The sequence below is a fragment of the Larimichthys crocea genome, chromosome XXI (genome assembly GCF_000972845.2).
Source record: "Larimichthys crocea isolate SSNF chromosome XXI, L_crocea_2.0, whole genome shotgun sequence".
Classification (NCBI taxonomy): domain Eukaryota; kingdom Metazoa; phylum Chordata; class Actinopteri; family Sciaenidae; genus Larimichthys; species Larimichthys crocea.
Window position 1 is genome coordinate 10,559,293 of NC_040031.1, and position 15,900 is coordinate 10,575,192.

Genomic DNA, 15,900 nt, shown 5'->3' on the forward strand with positions numbered 1-15,900 from the left:
TGCTGTGCTGTCAGAGCTAAATGAGTGAGGCAGTGTGAATACTGTGGAGCTGGTTGATATTGATAACAAACCCATCCAGCCTTGCCTTTTTGGGAATGGGTCATCTAGCACTGACAGAAAGAATGATGATGAGTGAGTGAGTGTGTGTGTCTGCACATCGACATACAGTACAGTATACAGCTGTGATGGGGGTAGTATCTTACTGAGCAGTAGGGTAGTAGCTGCCGTATTGATAAGGAGTGCAGGTTATTATGCAGGTCTGTGGTGGGCAGGAGGGGTAATTAACAGGGATTAGTAATACTGGAGATGTCATGTTACCCCAGTGAACACAGCTAACCTGCTGGGATTAACAAGCAGCGCTCATTAGCGGAGGTGCACCGATAGCACTTTCTCTGTACCGATATGAAAGGCAGTGTTTACATGAAATGGGACTCCCTGACAGCTCTTAAACTGGAAAATAGACAACGTTTCTGCCGCAAATACGATACTTAGGAGCGCCCACTTTCACTTCCACTGTGCTATTCTGTCACCGGGCAAAATGAAGGGAGACTTATATTTAGACAGTGAATAAACAACCTCAGGCTTTGTCTCTAAATGAGTTCTTCTAATAACTTTAGTCCCCCCTCACTGTTAGAGTTCCTTGTTGGTTACCATGTTACCGAATGTAATGCAAATCATCACAACAGCTATGCCTGTTCCCAAATGAAATATAAGTTGTAATAATTTCAGGTTTACTCTTCAGTGAGCGTGCTTCTTTTTTCACATTTCTTCCAAAAGTCGTCCACGAGTACTACTGGCGGTTCTTGACTTTCCTGTAGTGGTACTTGGATGAATTTCAAAATATATTTTTTTAAAACATATCAAACCATCAGAACATTTTGAATGAAATGAAACCAGGGGATTGATCGAACGTGATTTAAAATAAGTTTTACGTTTCCTTAAAACATCTTGTTCCCGTATCAGCCCATACGTAGACATGTTAATTTGCGTAGTGCGTGCGTGCATGATTATGTAAAATGTGACGTGAGATAGTAAGTCGAGTTTGCACTCATGCCTCCAAAATGGAAATTTGGGAAGAGAAGAGTGGATCAGGAGAACCTGTTAATACAGAATGAACTCTGGTTCTTGAGCTGGTTCTAGCATTGCAATGGTGTCATACTGCCATCACCATAAATGGTTTGACTTCACCAGATGGACCAAAGTTTTAGAATATAAACAACTGGGTGTCAGGATGTAATCACAATGTCTCTAGCTCCAGCTCAGACTTGGCCTTTGTTGGGCTTCATACCTGACAAACTAATTCTTGTGTCTGACTTGTTTATAAGTTAATATCAGTGTTGGCTCACTGAGGTCAAATCCTTGCAACGTTTCACAATGAGGGTCAATGAGCTGGTGAGACTGATAAGAGTCCCATGTGGTGGGATTGGCCAATGGCACAGAGGCAAACTGGACATTGATGGAGTGCTGAGATTAAAAGAGGGTCAGAGTGGCTAAACTGAGGCCCCATAGGACGATAGGAGATAGGATACTGGCTGGACAGACAGTGGACTTTAGACTCGCAGCCAGCAGGTTAGGACTGTCTGAGGAGTCATGTTTTGGTTGACCTGGGACTGAAATGTGACGCTGACCTGACTCAAACCGGGAACATTAATGTCCATCCAAACCCCAGCAGATTCTGACTGTCTAACTAACTATCCGGATCCCAACAACCTGGATATAACCTTTTTAATCTGGTGATAGCACAAAGATCTCCTTTCAGAAATATTCGTGAAATGGAGCTCCACCCAAAACGTGAGTCATTATTAAAAATTCAGCCCCAACTGACCCAAGGACAAACGGGTCAGGTCAGCTCTTGTTGCGTCTGGCATCAGTGGTCATTCTCTCATGGCATCGGGGCAAGAGAATAAAAAAGTAGGGCCTGGTTACAGTGTGACATATACCATGGACAGGTAAACAAGGTGTGCGAGCACCTGTTTGGAAGCCGCTACATGTGCAGCTGCGTACGTAATGTCGTTTATCTTGATCTCGTTCGGGTCAGTGTCGATGCCTAATAAAAAATATCACTTCAAACTAGTTTGTTTAAATGTTATCCCCGCGTGACCTTTGTTATTACATATTATGCAGAGTGTCACTGCCAGTTTTGAGCTGTGACTTAAGAGAACATGCCACATCCTGTGTGAATGCCACAGGCACAACACTCTTTCCGACAGTACAATATTTTCAACTGATGTTTTATTAGATGAACGTCTCCTTCTTGGCGCCTTTCGTCCCTCCTACTCTTCCCTCAAAACCCACCTCCTTCTTGCTCCCTCCTCCCTTTCCGTAAACCCCCCATCCCTCCCTCCCCCTGCCCACCACCACCACCACCACCAACCTCCTCCACCACCCCACCACCACCCCCCACCGGCTGTGGGAAAGCCATTTTATCAGCGTCTGTCCGTTGTTCTCTGGTGGGGATAGATACAGAAGATAGATGAGTGTTTTGACATGGAGAGTGTTAGACAACAACACTCTTATCAGGCCCGCCACTTTAGACCGACCCCGAACAACAGTCGCCTGAAACCATAGATGAGATGAGGAGGGGAGGGGGGGGGGGTGGCAAGGCGAGGTGGGGAGGCAGATTTTGTACGTGTTTTGATCAGAGAGAGAGAGAGAAAGGTTGGCGGATGGTCATAACGCGAACGCTCTCCCACGGTAGACCCCGTGGCTGCTCATGTAACTGAAGCATTTGGCATATTAATCCCCATTCCCGTCAGTCACTGGAGTTTCCTCACTGCTCACAACTCTCACCAGCGTTGATCGAACTTTGCTCATTTATCCTCAGATGTTGCCAGAAAGTTCTCTAAACTACAGGCTGCTGCTGCTCCTCCTGCACTCTGAGCTGTCTTAAGTTTTTAAATAGATGGATCAGTCCCTCCAATGCCTCCCGGGCTAACCGGCTCTATCTGGGCTGCAGCTTGCTCAGACCACAGCTGTCACTGCCATCCTTCTAAAGTTATCACTTTGAGGAAGTACACAAGAAGTTTCCCCTATTTGAACCGGCCCTGACAGACAGCGCTCAGCTTGCATCAAACTCCCCCTGCTGTCGAGCTGTTGGCAGTTTTTGCTGCCACAAAAGGGTTTCAGGTCAAGTTCACGTGCTGCTTTTGCAAAAACTGCTTTTGTGTTAAAATACTTTGGATTATATTTCAACCAGTAAGAGTTTTCATGGCCGAAACTGATATTGGAGTGGATATCAATGTTTCTACCAGTGTCAGTATTTTAAAAACTCCTTCTCTCCTCCTTCCAGTGACCTAGAGTTCAGTGATGAAGGCTGGTGGCAGCAGGGTGGTGGCCAGCAGAGACCTCCATCCGGACAAATCGTGGGGGCCCTATCCAGGAGTGATCCATCAGATGGGCAGACAGATGCATCAGGAGGCAGGAGAGGTAAGAACTCTGACGGCGCCGCTTGATAAAATACCATAATAAATGTAAAAAAGGAAGATTACAGTACTTTAAAAAGCAGTTCATTATGTTTTATGACGTTTATGAGGATCAGGTATAGATTCACACACTGTCGTTGCATGTGATGTGAAGCTATCATGTGTGATGTTTGTCTCTAAACTCCATCAGAAATACCTGACATAAACTATTCAGCAATCTCAAGCTGTTTAATAAATAATTTAATCAATTAAAGATGTTTTATTATTACTGGAATAATGTTTGAATAAAATAATCTTGATAAATGATGAAGTGATTGACTAAAAAAAAAATTCATCAGAATTATTTATTATTATTATTATTATTCTTATTATTATTATTATTATTATTATTTTATTTTATTATTATTATTATCAGCTTGTTTGGACTAGTACTCTATTAGTCAAGAAGCAGAAAATTATTTAGTTGTTCCAGCTTCTCAAATGTGTCGATTTGCTGCTTTTACTGTTTTTATGACTGTAATGGAAAGATCTTTGTAACTGTAAACTGGAGACGGCATCCTGAGCTCTGGGAGCTTTTCTGACACTGGTCAGTAAATGTGACTGATGAATTAATAATGTTAGTCTGTTAGTTTGACTTTGACAGTTTCATACTTTTATGAAAGAATACTAGTTTTTTTTGGGTTTATTAGACAGGTCCAAGCCTGTAAATGAAACGAGAGGCTTACTAATAATATACGGGAGGTGAAAGGAAACCAGCAGAAGATACAAACTAAAGGATATTTCAATTGGAAAGGTCAAAGGTCAGAGGTCAGATGGTCCCCTAACAAAGAGAGACAATGAATAAAACACCTTGTCACGCACAGAGAAATGAAAACAGCTGTTTGTATCTTTTGTGGGTGTGGTGTGTGTGTGTGTGTGTGTGTGTGTGTGTTCTTTGGGAACAGTTGTGTGTGGGACCGGATGAAGCCCTATCAGAGGCTGGGTTTTTGCATCATGCAAGTCCATCTAATCATATGATACTGATGTTGGGAGAGGCTTCCTGCATGGAGCACACAAACACACACACACACCACACACAACACACACATAGGTCCATTCTCACACACACACACACAGTTAATCTATCGCTGCTATATTATCTCACCTAGAATTATTCTTTGAGTCCTGGTGACAGACGTTCCTCGTGGGTTTCATTCAAAACATCCATCCAGCTCAAACGAAGCCAGATGGAGTTATACGGCACGTTCAGGCCTTTTCCCCATCAGTACTCTCTTCTCTCCTCCCCGCCCTCCCCAGACTCCTGTTCCATCCTCTCCCCTCTCTCCTCCTCTCCTCCTCTCCTCCCAGCCCTCCCAGACGTCCGCCTGTCTTTTATCTCCACATGGCGCCATCCTCCTGGACAACAAACCCCAGTGATTGATTCTGCTTGATAGGCTCTCATTTCTAAGATTTCGTTTATTATCAGCGAGGTTCGGGTGTACAGATAGATGTTCTCTGGCATGTGTGTGTTGCACGAGCACTTCTCACACACACACACACACACAACATCGCTCAACCCTCACTTTGTTTTTCCCCTCCCTTCCGCTGCCCATTCCATCCTATTCCTCCTCTAAAACTGAAAAGTCAGTTTTCTCTCTTTTGGGCTTCGCATTCATATGGGAGCATTCGTTCGGACTCTTAATACCCATTTTCTCTCTTCTTCCTCATTTTCTGTCCCCCCCCCCCCCCCTCCTCCTCTCGCTCTCTATTTGGACTGAAGAAGAAGTGAGGAGACGGGACCTTCGGTATCTGCTGGAGATAGTGGCCGTAATCTCACATTCCTCCTGTGTTTCTCCCCCTGTCACTCCACATCCTCCCCCTCCTCTATCCATCCCTCCATCCCTCCCTGCCTCCCTCCCTCGTGGGTCAGAAAGGGTCAGGGCTAACCTCTCTTCGGGTTTGCCGGAGAAATCTACTCATCCCCTGCTTCGCCGCTAAAGCCTTAAAACCATCACACCGCATTCCTTCATCGGTGATTAGAACAAAGGTTTTATTTCCAAAAAAAAAAAGTAAAAGACAAAAATGGATAACAAGGCGAGTACGAGAATAATATCCAGTGTCTAAAAGAAGTTTTAAAAACAAAAGTCTGATCTACGACTCTGTCCATATTTAATGTTTCAAACCTGTTCCCAAACAAGGACATTGGATTAGGGAATGATTACGGTTAATTAAAGGTGTTAATTCATGTGTGTGTTCAGCATGCTGGGTGAAAGTTGGGTGCCCAATCATGGGCACACTACACCCTGCATTGCCCTAAACCTTGTAAATCGTCCCATGGACATTATTACTGGATACTGGGCTAAATTTTTAGAACCAGATAGCAACCATACCCGACCATGCTTATTCTACAACTGTGACTGTTAATTAAAAAAGAGTTTAATTTTCCTCGTGTATTAAGAGCTGTTTAGCGCGGACTCTTCCATTGCAAACACACTAAGTTCTCAGTATCTTCTCACAGCTGGTATGTGGTTTGTATTTTGGACAACCACGACATATCTTGACCTGGAGATCAAACCGACAACCTCTTGATCACAAAACCCCTTTTCTGACTTCAATCTTGACCTTAAATTGCAGACTTGTTGTGGCGCAGACCATGTATTATCATTTACAAGATACCTTCAAGCAGCAGCAGTAGTAGTTGTCTGTGGTGCACATTTTGTCTGAACATTCTTCTGTTTGTGACTGTCGCCCCACCAAGCGAAAGCGTCAAGCAATCGCTCAAGTAGGTGTGAAAGTTACTAAAACCAAACGCCATGAGCCAAAAACCGAAGAGTCTCTGACCTGCCAAATAATCACCTTTCTATCAAGCACGCAACTTGCAGACTGAAACTGTTATTATTACGCTTGCATGGATCTAGATGTTTTGTTCGGAAACAATTCGATGGCCTCAAACCCTATCACGATGTTGAATCTTTCCTGAACAAACATCGGAACTCATGTTACGAGTCTATTACACTGCAACTGCATACATTTTGTTCATTTCAAAACCAGCCGGGGACAAGCGCTATCAATAATCTTCGTATCATTGAAAGTGATAGAGGCTTTGCTTGCAAAGAGGACAACAACTCGTATGCCTCAGTTATTTATGCTTTTTTGTTATGATACGAGGAATAAATGCATGAAATATCTTTTTTTTTTTAATTATAAATGATGTCTCTTAGTTTATTTTCAGTTTTTTAATGCCTGATTAAAGTACATCATAAACATGGAATAAAGTAAAGATATCAATCTAAGTAAAGCAATTTTTCCATTGCTGACATGGGTCATCCTTTGACGACTTCTCTCAATCGGTCATTCTCCCTGCTTTGGTCATGCTTTCAACATCTGCTCACTCTATATACACTGTTTTTCCCGCCCCTCCACCCCAGTTCTTCCAAACTGTCTCTCCTTCCTCGCCTCTCTCTCACTTGTACCACCTGTCTTCTTCAGTCCTCAGCCCTCACTAGGCCTGTAAAGCCCCAGGCTTCGCCCCTTTCCCTCCCATCTGGGTGAGATTGCATGGCCCATTCAGCACATCCTGCCCCTTCCATCATTGCCCTCTCTCTCTCAACTTCTCTCAACAAATTTGCTTCCTATTTGGTCCGCACAGATAAGCTATCATTTTAATACGAGGCCTACCCAGCAACACGTCGGCGTTCGGCGTTTTGGATGTGCATGCACACTCGGAGTAACATACCCGTGTTGCACAGAGAGACATATCAAGTGCAATGACTTCATTTTTTGATCTGGAACAATATAGAATTATACGTCTTTGGATGTTGTCTTAGCTTTGTGAGTGTTATCGTATCGGTTGGGGTGAGTTTGTCAGTTCTGAGAGATCAGGGTGAGCAGAGAGAGAGAGAGGAGGCCAAAGAGAGTAGATGAATCCAGACCTCCTCTCCTCCAACAGATCTCCCTTCATTAGATTAGTGGCGTGTTAACTGGCCTGGTCATATGGAAATTCCTGCATTGCATCTCTTGAGAAAGAGGCGTAAAACCATTATCTCTATTTAAATATATTCTGGCTGATATGGCTGTTGGACTTTAGAACAGGGTATAATAATGTTACTGATCGACTGATCAGCTGGGCTGCTGATTCCTCACAGTTTTTTTTGGTGAGTGAAAACCAGGTCCTTCTCGAAACGGCCTCCCATGGCAACCGGGAGCCGGGCACGGCCCCCGCCGCTGTTCTGATTGGATCGCGACGTAACAAATCTGATATAATATCTCCTCTCTTTTGATTGGATCCCGCTTTATTAAACTGATAGTGCGAGTGCGTGCGATTGACCGAAGTTTGCAGGATTATGTGAAATTTCAAGCTGATCGAAAAAAAGAAAAAAAAAGAGCGGCGATAACAAAGGTGCACGCAAAACCCCGGAGTTTTGTCGCGTCTGTTGCATGTTCCCAAAGGACAAAAGTCCGAAAAGTGAAGTCTCCACTCTTGTACGAACAGGAGAAACTCGGCTTACAACATCGTCCCGATTGTTTTCCCTCCTTCGACAGCACCCAGCAGATCACCCCACCCCACAATCCTGTCTTTCGTGGAAAGGCAGCTGAAGGCACGATCTAGAAGGAGCAGTGTAGGAGAGTTCAAAGCGTTATCACGCGCCGAACGTCTTTTCATCATGTTTTAGAAACAAGCGTTCGCACTCTCCCCAATAATCTCTCCAGGGAACTGGGGCGATAAGGCGCGCCACCCACGGCTTTCAACACTTTTTGGGGTAGTCTCCTCTCACTCTCTATCTTCCTCCCTCTACCTCCTCTACTCTCCTCTCCACTTCCTCCTTTCCCTCGCTCCCCTGGAAGGACGAGTGAAGGTGATCCCGTCTCCTCATCTCTCTCTCGAGCTGTTTTCTTCTTTCTTTTCTTTTTTTTTTTTCCCGCGTTTGACTCCGGTCTGTTTGTTTACACCCTGATTCCGTCTTTATAATTTATCTGGGATTTTAAAGTTTTAGATCCTTTCCAAAGTTGTGGACAGTTTTGACTGAGTAAGCATTTATTAATAATTTGACATATCAGTTCAGATAACGGCTCAACTGCAAGGTTTAATTAATTTCCCTTCCAAGTTGACTATACCTGGAGATGTATCATCTGAGAACGCAACAATTAATCTACCTGATCAAGTGCAGAATAACACTTTTGTTCCCTATATTAGTTAAAAATGGATTGTATGTCTTCATCAGTAACTTCATTAAGGCATCCATAAATTGACTTTACATTGCATTTTCTTCTTCTTTCTGTCTTCCTTGTTAAAGCAGCTCATAAGTAATTGTCAGTTTTATTAAATTACTGCATTTTAGTATATTAAAAACTCAGTATATATATATAAATCAGTATATAGATAAAAAGGAAACTTCTATGACAAGGATGGTGGGAATTGACCCATTGTATTGACCACTTTAGTCATTCGTGTGCACCTTTTGATGCAGCAGCAACAGCAGTTGTGTGAAATGAATGAAACTCACTGTTCCTCTTAACTTTTCCTCTTCTTGTTTTTTTTTTTTTTTTTGGTTTATAATTTATATTTTGAACAAGTCAAACGACTCAAACAGGACGGCGCTGATTGAAAAAAAGAATTCCCTCAGATCGCCACCACAAGCCCCGGTCTCCTTAATGGCTGTCTTCCACCTTCAGCTCTGTCGTCCCCCTCCCCGCCCCCCTCTCATCTGTTAATTGCATTTATATTTTGAACAAGTCAAACGACTCAAACAGGACGGCGCTGATTGAAAAAAAGAATTCCCTCAGATCGCCACCACAACCCCCGGTCTCCTTAACGGCTGTCTTCCACCTTCAGCTCTGTCGTCCCCCTCCCCGCCCCCCTCTCATCTGTTAATTGCGTTAGTCATTTCATTAATGACGAACTGATTGTTTTATTGTGTTGGCTCGTCAAAGAGGCCTGGACGCCCCAGTGGCTGCTGAAGCGTCCGTATTGATAAGCCTTTGTGTGTAGCTGGTGACAGGGCGTGTATAGTGATGTGACGGTGTGATGGGTGTACAGGCTAAATGTGTGTGTGTGTGTGTGTGTCATCTTGCAGACCTGTGTGCATTTTGTGCGTTCGAAAAGAGTGTGTGTGTGTGAGAGAGAGAGATTGTAAGTTGGTGTGTGTGTGTCAGAGCTAAATGAGTGAGGCAGTGTGAATACTGTGGAGCTGGTTGATATTGATAACAAACCCATCCAGCCTTGCCTTTTTGGGAATGGGTCATCTAGCACTGACAGAAAGAATGATGATGAGTGAGTGTGTGTGTCGACATACAGTACAGTATACAGATGTGATGGGGGTAGTATCATACTGAGCAGTGAGGGTAGTAGCTGCCGTATTGATAAGGAGTGCCAGGTTATTATGCAGGTCTGTGGTGGGCAGGAGGGGTAATTAACAGGGATTAGTAATACTGGAGATGTCATGTTACCCCAGTGAACACAGCTAACCTGCTGGGATTAACAAGCAGCGCTCATTAGCGGAGGTGCACCGATAGCACTTTCTCTGTACCGATATGAAAAGGCAGTGTTACATGAAATGGACTCCCTGACAGCTCCTTAAACTGGAAAATAGACAACGTTTCTGCAGCAAATATGATACTTAGGAGCGCCACTTTCACTTCCACTGTGTGCTATTCTGTCACCGGGCAAAATGAAGGGAGACTTACATTTAGACAGATGAATAAACAACCTCAGGCTTTGTCTCTAAATGAGTTCTTCTAATAACTTTACCCCCCTACACTGTTAGAGTTCCTTGTTGGTTACCATGTTACCGCTATGCAAATCATCACAACAGCTATTGCCTGTTCCCAAATGAAATATAAGTTGTAATAATTTCAGTTTAACTCTTCAGTGAGCGTGCTTCTTTTTTCACATTTATTTCCAAAGTCGTCTACGAGTACTACTGGCGGTTCTTGACTTTCCTGTAGTGGTACTTGGAGGAATTTCTGAAATATATTTTTTAAAACATATCAAACCATCAGCAACATTTTGAATGAAATGAAACCAGGGGATTGATCGAACGTGATTTAAAATAAGTTTCACGTTTCCTCAAAACATCTTGTTCCAGTATCAGCCCGATGCGTAGCCATGTTAATTTGCGTAGTGCGTGCATGCATGATTAGTTAAAATGTGACGTGAGATAGTAAGTCGAGGTTTGCACTCATGCCTCCAAACGGGAAATGCTGGGAAGAGAAGAGTGGATCAGGAGAACCTTGTTAACACAGAATGAGCTCTGGTTCTTGAGCTGGTTCCAGCATTGCAATGGTGTCGTACTGCCACTCAGCATTAAACGGTCTGACTTCACCAGATTGACCAAAGTTTAAGAATATAAATGTCAGGGATGTAATCACAATGTCTCTAGCTCCAGCTCAGACTTGGCCTTTGTTGGGCCTTGATACCTGACGACAAACTAATGCTTGTGTCTGACTTGTTTATAAGTTAATATCAGTGTTGGCTCACTGAGGTCAAATCCTTGCAACGTTTCACAATGAGGGTCAATTGAGCTGGTGAGACTGATAAGAGTCCCATGTGGTGAGGATTGGCCAATGGCACAGAGGCAAACTGGACATTGATGGAGTGCTGAGATAAAGAGGGTCAGAGTGGCTAAACTGAGGCCCCATAGGACGATAGGAGATAGGATACTGGCTGGACAGACAGTGGACTTTAGACTCTGCAGCCAGCAGGTTAGACTGTCTGAGGAGTCATGTTTTGGTTGACCTGGGACTGAAATGTGACGCTGACCTGACTCAAACCTGGAACATTAATGTCCATCCAAACCCCAGCAGATTCTGACTGTCTAACTAACTATCCGGATCCCAACAACCTGGATATAACCTTTTTAATCTGGTGATAGCACAAAGATCTCCTTTCAGAAATATTCGTGAAATGGAGCTCCACCCAAAACGTGAGTCATTATATAAAAAATTCAGCCCAACCTGACCCAAGGACAAACGGGTCAGGTCAGCTCTTGTTGCGTCTGGCATCAGTGTCATTCTCTCATGTGCATCGGGGCAAGAGAATAAAAAAGTAGGCCTGGTTACAGTGTGACATATACCATGACAGGTAAACAAGGTGTGCGAGCACCTGTTTGGAAAGCCGCTACATGTGCAGCTGCGTACGTAACGTCGTTTATCTTGATCTCGTTCGGGTCAGTGTCGATTAGCCTAATAAAAAATATCACTTCAACTAGTTTGTTTAAATGTTATCCCCGTGTGACCTTTGTTATTAATCATATTATGCAGAGTGTCAATGCAAGTTTTGAGCTGTGACTTAAGAGAAACATGCCACATCCTGTGTGAATGCCACAGCACAACACTCTTTCCGACAGTGAAACAATATTTTCAACTGATGTTTTATTAGATGAACGTCTCCTTCTTGGCGCCTTTCGTCCCTCCTACTTTCTTCCCTCAAACCACACTCCTTCTTGCTCCCTCCTCCCTTTCCGTAACCCCCCCCCATCCCTCCACCACCACCACCACCACCACCACCACAACCTCCTCCACCACCCCCCCACCGGCTGTGGGAAAGCCATTTTATCAGCGTCTGTCCGTTGTTCTCTGGTGGGGATAGATACAGAGAAGATAGATGAGTGTTTTGACATGGAGAGTGTTAGACAAACACTCTTATCAGGCCCGCCACTTTAGACCGACCCCCCGAAACAGTCGCCTGAACCATAGATGAGATGAGGAGGGGAGTGGGAGGGGGGAAGGTGAGGTGGGGAGGCAGATTTTTGTACGTGTTTTGATCAGAGAGAGAGAGAAAGGTTGGCGGATGGTCATAACGCGAACGCTTCTCCACGAGTAGACCCCGTGGCTGCTCATGTAACTGAAGCATTTGGCGTTAATCCCATCCCGTCAGTCACTGGAGTTTCCTCACTGCTCACAACTCTCACCAGCGTTGATCGAACTTGCTCATTTATCCTCAGATGTTGCAGAAAGTTCTCTAAACTACAGGCTGCTGCTGCTCCTCCTGCACTCTGAGCTGTCTTAAGTTTTTAAATAGATGGATCAGTCCCTCCAATGCCTCCCGGGCTAACCGGCTCTATCTGGGCTGCAGCTTGCTCAGACCACAGCTGTCACTGCCATCCTTCTAAAGTTATCACTTTGAGGAAGTACACAAGAAGTTTCCCCTATTTGAACCGGCCCTGACAGAACAGCGCTCAGCTTGCATCAAACTCCCCCTGCTGTCGAGCTGTTGGCAGTTTTTGCTGCCACAAAGGGTTCAGGTCAAGTTCACGTGCTGCTTTTGCAAAACTGCTTTTGTGTTCAAATACTTTGGATTATATTTCAACCAGTAAGAGTTTTCATGGCCGAAACTGATATTTGAAGTGGATATCAATGTTTCTACCAGTGGTCAGTATTTTAAAACTCCTTCTCTCCTCCTTCCAGATGACCTAGAGTTCAGTGATGAAGGCGGTGGCAGCAGGGTGGTGGCCAGCAGAGACCTCCATCCGGACAAATCGTGGGGGCCCTATCCAGGAGTGATCCAATCAGATGGCAGCACAGATGATCAGGAGACAGGAGAGGTAAGAGCTCTGACGGCCGCTTGATAAAATACCGTAATAAACGTAAAAAAGGAAGATTACAGATACTTTAAAAAGCAGTTCATTATGTTTTATGACGTTTAATGAGGATCAGGTAAGATTCACACACTGTTGTTGCATGATGTGGAAGCTAATCATGTGTGGTGTCTCTAAACTCCACCAGAAATACCTGACATAACTATTCAGCAATCTCAAGCTGTTATTAATAAATAATTTAATCAATTAAAAATGTTTTATTATTTTTGGAATAATGTTTGAATAAAATAATCTTGATAAATTGAGAAGTGATTGACTAAAAAAAAATTCATCAGAATTATTTATTATTATTATTATTATTTTTATTTATTATTATTATTATTATTATTTTATTATTATTATTATTAGCTTGTTTTGGACTAGTACTCTATTAGTCGAGGAGCAGAAAATTATTTAGTTGTTCCAGCTTAAATTATTTTAGTTTCCAGCTTCTCAAATGTGACGATTTGCTGCTTTTACTGTTTTATCTGACTGTAAATGGAAGATCTTTGTAACTGTAACTGTAAACTGGAGACGCATCCTGAGCTCTGGGAGCTTTTCTGACACTGGTCAGTAAATGTGACTGATGAATTAATAATGTTAGTCTGATAGTTTGACTTTGACAGTTTCAGACTTTTATAGAAAGAATACTAGTTTTATTTTGGGTTTATTAGACAGGTCCAAGCCTGTAAATACAATGAGAGGCTTACTAATAATATACGGGAGGTGAAAGGAAACCAGGCAGAAGATACAAACTAAAGGAGATTTCAATTGGAAAGGTCAAAGGTCAGAGGTCAGATGGTCCACTAACAAAGAGAGACAATGAATAAACACCTTGTCACGCACAGAGAAATGAAAACAGCTGTTTGTATCTTTATGTGTGTGTGTGTGTGTGTGTGTGTGTGTGTGTGTGTGTGTGTGTATGTGTGTTTTTTGGGAACAGTGTGTGTGGGACCGGATGAAGCCCTATCAGAGGCTGGGTTTTTGCATCATGTGCAAGTCCATCTAATCATATGATACTGATGTTGGGAGAGGCTTCCTGGCATGGAGCACAAACTCAGACAAACGCAAAGCACACACACACACACACACACACACATAGGTCCATTCTCACACAGACACACACACAGTTCATCTATCGCTGCTTATATTATCTCACCTAGAATTATTCTTTGAGTCCAGGTGACAGACGTTCCTCGTGGGTTTCACTTCAAAACATCCATCCAGCTCAAACGAAGCCAGATGGAGTTTATACGGCACGTTCAGGCCTTTCCCCCATCAGTACTCTCTTCTCTCCTCCCCAGCCCTCCCCAGACTCCTGTTCCATCCTCTCCCCTCTTCTCCTCCTCCTCTCCTCCTCTCCTCCCAGCCCTCCCCAGACGTCCGCCTGTCTTTTATCTCCACATGGCGCCATCCTCCTGGACAACAAACCCCAGTGATTGATTCCTGCTTGATAGGCTCTCATTTCTAAGATTTCGTTTATTATCAGCGAGGTTCTGAGTGTACAGATAGATGTCTCTGTGCATGTGTGTGTGTGCACGAGCACTCTCACACACACACACACTCGCTCACCCCCTCACCTTTTGTTCTTCCCCTCCCTTCCGCTGCCCATTCCATCCTATTCCTCCTCTAAACTGAAAAGTCAGTTTCTCTTCTTTTGAGGGCTTTTGCATTCATATGGAAAGCATCTCGTTCGGACTCTTAATACCCATTTTCTCTCTTCTTCCTCATTTTCTGTCCCCCCCCTCCTCCTCCTCGCCTCCTATTTGCGGACTGAAGAAGAAGTGAGGAGACGGACCTTCGGTATCTGCTGGAGATAGTGGCCGTAATCTCACATTCCTCCTGTGTTTCTCCCCCTGTCACTCCACATCCTCCCCCTCCTCTATCCATCCCTCCATCCCTCCCTGCCTCCCTCCCTCGTGGGTCAGAAAGGGTCAGGGCTATCCTCTTCGGTGTGCCGGAGAAATCTACTCATCCCCTGCTGCGCCGCTAAAGCCTAAACCATCACACCGCATTCCTTCATCGGTGATTAGAAAAAGGTTTTATTCCAAAAAAAAAAAGTAAAAGACAAACTCGATAACAAGGCGAGTACCAGAATAATATCCAGTGTCTAAAAGAAGTTTTTTAAAAAGTCTGATCTACGACTCTGTCCATATTTAATGGTTCAAACCTTTTCCCAAACAAGGACATTGAGGTTAGGGAATGATTACGGTTAATTAAAGCGTTAATTTCATGTGTGTGTTCAGCATGCTGGGTGAAAGTTGGGTGCCCAATCATGGGCACACTACACCCTGCATTGCCCCTAAACATTGTAAATCGTGAAGGGCAGAATCGTCCAACATGGACATTATTTACTGGATACTGGGCTGAATTTTTAGACCAGATAGCAACATACTTGACCATCTTATTCTACAACTGTGACTGTTAATTAAATCAAAAAAAGAGTTAATTTTCTGCTGTGAGCAGCTTTGCCTCGTGTATTAAGAGCTGTTTAGCGCGGACCCTTCCATTGCAAACACACTAAGTTCTCAGTATCTTCTCATAGCTGGTATGTGGTTTGTATTTTGACAACCACGACATATCTTGACAGTCTGGAGATCAAACCGACAACTCTCTGATCACAAAACCCCTTTCTGACTTCAATCTTGACCTTAAATTGCAGACTTGTTGTGGCGCAGACCATGTATTATCATTTACAAGATACCTATCAAGCAGCAGCAGCAGTAGTAGTAGTAGTTGTCTGTGGTGCACATTTGTCTGAACATTCTTCTGCTTGTGACTGTCGCCCCAACCAAGAGAATAAGCGTCAAAGCATCACTCAAGTAGGTGTGAAAAGTTACTAGAACCAAACGCCATGAGCCAAAACCGAAGAGTTCTCTGACCTGCCAAATAATCACCTTTCTATCAAGCACGCAACTCGCAGA

The 15,900-nt window shown here is 43.7% G+C and overlaps 1 protein-coding gene across 1 annotated transcript in view; it reads left to right on the forward strand.

The window, feature by feature from the left end:
* The window catches only part of zfpm1 (zinc finger protein, FOG family member 1), a 102,854-nt gene that overhangs the window by 64,569 nt on the left and 22,385 nt on the right, over positions 1-15,900 (forward strand). Inside the window, exon 4 of the mRNA XM_027272635.1 lies at positions 12,807-12,943. Coding sequence (XP_027128436.1) covers positions 12,807-12,943 — 137 coding nt within the window. The remainder of the gene's footprint in view (positions 1-12,806; positions 12,944-15,900) is intronic.